General features: G+C 56.9%; 1 protein-coding gene across 1 annotated transcript in view; it reads right to left on the reverse strand.

Moving 5' to 3' along the window:
- Positions 1 to 1542, reverse strand: part of EGLN1 (egl-9 family hypoxia-inducible factor 1) — a 46493-nt gene extending 44951 nt beyond the window's left edge. The window contains exon 1 of the mRNA XM_015427317.1: positions 550 to 1542. Coding sequence (XP_015282803.1) covers positions 550 to 1542 — 993 coding nt within the window. The remainder of the gene's footprint in view (positions 1 to 549) is intronic.
- Positions 1543 to 3471: the final 1929 nt, after the last annotated feature.

The following is a 3471-nucleotide window of genomic DNA, read 5'->3' on the forward strand; positions in this document are numbered from 1 at the left end:
AGAACGGGTTGACAAGAGAGTAAGTGGAGACTGAGCTATGGTTACTACCTCCCTGACCACACCCAGTTTGACTTTTTTGATTGGTCTATAAATTAAGAGCGACAGCTTACTGGGGATGTTGTTGCTCAACATTCCATCCATTTGGACTTCAAAGCACGTTGTGAATCCAGTATGATTCTACATCAGTTTGTGTTGTGAGGAATAAATATTCTGCAAGGCGAATGCTCTGTCTAGGGCTTGGAGGGCTCATTCGGATATACACAGTTGCCCAGAAACACACCCATGACGTTCAATTGGACTTCCTTCCCACGTATGCATTAAAAGCATGACTTTAAAAGTATTTCGGAATCCACCGTCAACTCATTTGCCTATCCGTTTGCGAAACTTGCCCTTCCACGCTGCCCTAAAAGAGGACTGTGGAAAACAAGCGTTTACAGCATTCGACAGAGTAAGAAGGGGGCGTGGCCGTGCCGACCGATACACAAAGAGCCCTGCAGGTGGGGTGTTTTGCGACCCTACGTTACGGGGGGAGGGGGGGGCATCACTCACTTTCGTCCTGCCGTTGATTTTGTAGTTGCCCAGCTTGCCATTGCAGTGGCGAATGAGATCGTCCATACTGTTCATGAGCTTCCCGATGGTCTTGCAGCCGGGCTCCTTCCCCTCTACCCAGGTGATTTTGTCTCCGCGAATATCCCTGGAGGAGTCGCTCTTCTGGCTGACCAGCTGCCCGTCCGTGAAGCGGCCGGTGTGGTGTAAAGCGCGCACCTCCTGCGCAATCTGCCCGCCCAGCTCTTTGCCCAGGAACTCGTCCACCACGCAGATGCCGTGCTTGTTCATGCAGGGCACGATGTACTCCAGCGCCAGCCGCTGCGGCACCAGCGACTTCATCTGCCCGTTGGGACGCAGGGACGCCCCTCCAGCCACGGTGGGACCCCCACCGTACAACAGCAGCCCCGTCTCCCCGGTCGCTGCCACGTCCCTGTCCTCCTCTTCCTGCCCGCGACCCTCGGGTGCTGCCTGGCCAACGTGGTTGTTCGTAACTGCCGCCGCCGCCGCCACCACCGCGCTCTCTTCCGAGTTGGTGTCCAGCCGTGGCTTGGCAGGCAGCGCAGTCGCCTTCTTCTTTGCTGCTGTTGCTGCTGTTGGTGGTGGTGCGGCCGCGCCTTCCTTACAATCCACTTCGTCGCCGCCTGCTGCTGCTGCTGCTGCCGCGGCGTCGTAGTGGTGACTGTGGCCCCGCGGGTGGTGGTGGGCATGGTCTCCGCCGCTTGGGCGCTCTGCAGCGCCCCCTGCCGCGCCGCTGTCGCTTCCCCGGCAGATGAGCTTGTGCTTCTTCCAGTCCTGGCGCTGATGCTCCTTGCTACAATAGAAGGAGCTCCGGCAGCGCCCGCAACGCAGCAGGTTCTCCATCTTCCCGCACAGCTCGCAGTACTGCTGGTCCCGCTCGCTGCTGGCACTGCTCGTGCCGCCGCCGCTCCCGCCACCGTTGCTGCCGCCGTCGCCTCCCCCCCCCCCGCCACTCCCACCGCTGTCATTGGCCATATTGTCGCGTCCCCCTTCTGAGGCGCCCTTGGTGCGCTGCGGCCTCCTTCGGCAACCGGAGGAGGCGAGCCGTTTACTGCATCATGGCCGCTCCCGTCAGAGCTGCGCTGCGGCCCCGCCGCCTCGCCCGCTTCCCGCTCTCCTGGTGGGCGGAGGACGGCCGCTCAGCCCTCACGCTGCCGCCCTCTTGTCAGCCGCTTCCAAGGCTCACTTCTGCGGCGGCCGCCTCATAGCAGCCGGGCTCGGGAGGGGGGACGAGCCTCCCAGGGAGACTTCCCCCCCCTCATGCAACCCAGCGGAGAGGAGGAAAAGCCTCCCCTTCTTCGCCGCCGCCGCCGCCCGGCGAGCCTCTCTCGCCCCCTCCCCTTTTGCTGCTGCGGCTGCCTGAGCCGAAGCGGAGGGGGTGGAGCTTGAGCCGCCACTCTCCGGCTCCGCTTTGCACGTACGCCACTTCCAGGCAGCCAGCTGGAGAGGGGGAGCGCGCGCGCGAGCGAGCCTGCGGGCGGGGCAGCGAAAGAGAAAGGGGGGGGGGAGACGGAGAGGCAGGAACCGTCACTTCTGTGGAGGATTTACAGCGCGCGCGGCGGCGGTTCGTGTTCAGGAGGCTCTTGCAGGGCGTGCGGCCACATGGCTCGTGTTTAAGGGATGGAGTCTACGGGAAGGTTGCTGCTTGTTATGCTGAGGGGGTTTACTGACTCGGGAATCGGGGCCAGTGGCTTTCACCAGTAGCCCCATCCCAGCATCGCCGCGGACAGAACGAGGCTCCCGTATCTCCGTAGACTAGGGCAGTTAGTGTAGCGCACGTGGCTCGCCATCCCCATCCCACTCGTGTCCTTTGTTTTAGATTTACTTAACCGTATCGGTTGATGATCATCCATTTTTAAGCGGTAAAATGCGTTTTTATAACTCAGTATTCAAGCTACATTATTTGCATTAAACAGATCAGCGTATTTACTTAGTGGGAGAATCCGTTGAACTCATTGTGGCAAGCCTTGCTGCCTGACGACCCTATGTTGTAAAAGCAATGTGTGACGAAAGTTGGTCCCACAGTGACATTTAATTATTCAAAAACGTTGCAAGTCCAGGGACAAGATACCAGTTTTATTTATTCACTTAGACTTAGACAACATTATAACATTAGCAATAGCACTCAGGGCTGTATGTGTTCATTTTATTTATTTATTTATTTAATTCAATTTATTCCCCGCCCTCCCCGCTACGCGGGCTCAGGGCGGCTTACAAGGGCATACGCCAATATAAAACATATGTAAAATCATTTAAAATCATCACAGTACAGATAACATTATAAACAGTTAATAAATAAAGTGCTCTGGATGTTATTTTACAAGATGGCGTAACAGCTCTATTGCCACTACTCTGTTCCTTCGCATCATCCGCTCCAGGGAAACACTGGTGTTCCCTCGTCCAGGGCCAGGTAAGATGGAACAATAATGATGGTAGTGGCGGCTCCTACTCATACGCCTGGTGGAAGAGCTCCGTCTGGCAGGCCCTGCGGAACTGTACAAGGTCCCGCAGGGCCCGGAACTCCATCGGGAGCTCATTCCGGATCCCCATCGGGAGCTCATCCCACCAGGTAGGAGCCGCCACCGAGAAAGCCCTGGCCCTGGTAGCGGCCAGCCTGGCCTCTCTGGGACCTGGCATTGCCAGGAGATGTTGTGTCCCAGACCGAAGTGCTCGCGGGGGAACATATGAGGAACATTTTCCAGTGAGATCTACGCAGACTCCCATCCTAGAAATATTTTCCGGGGAGTAAATCCTACTGAATAAAATGGGAGTAAACGTGCATTAGGATCACTTCTATAATTTCGTACCAAAACATTCTATCTGGGTAGGACAAACAGCAAAAGAATAAATAGACAAAACAGTAGAAACCAGCAGGAGAACACTCAGCCGCTGCTGGCAGTCATC

This window comes from Gekko japonicus, unplaced genomic scaffold, assembly GCF_001447785.1.
Source record: "Gekko japonicus isolate JY-2015 unplaced genomic scaffold, Gekko_japonicus_V1.1 scaffold1652, whole genome shotgun sequence".
NCBI lineage: Eukaryota > Metazoa > Chordata > Lepidosauria > Squamata > Gekkonidae > Gekko > Gekko japonicus.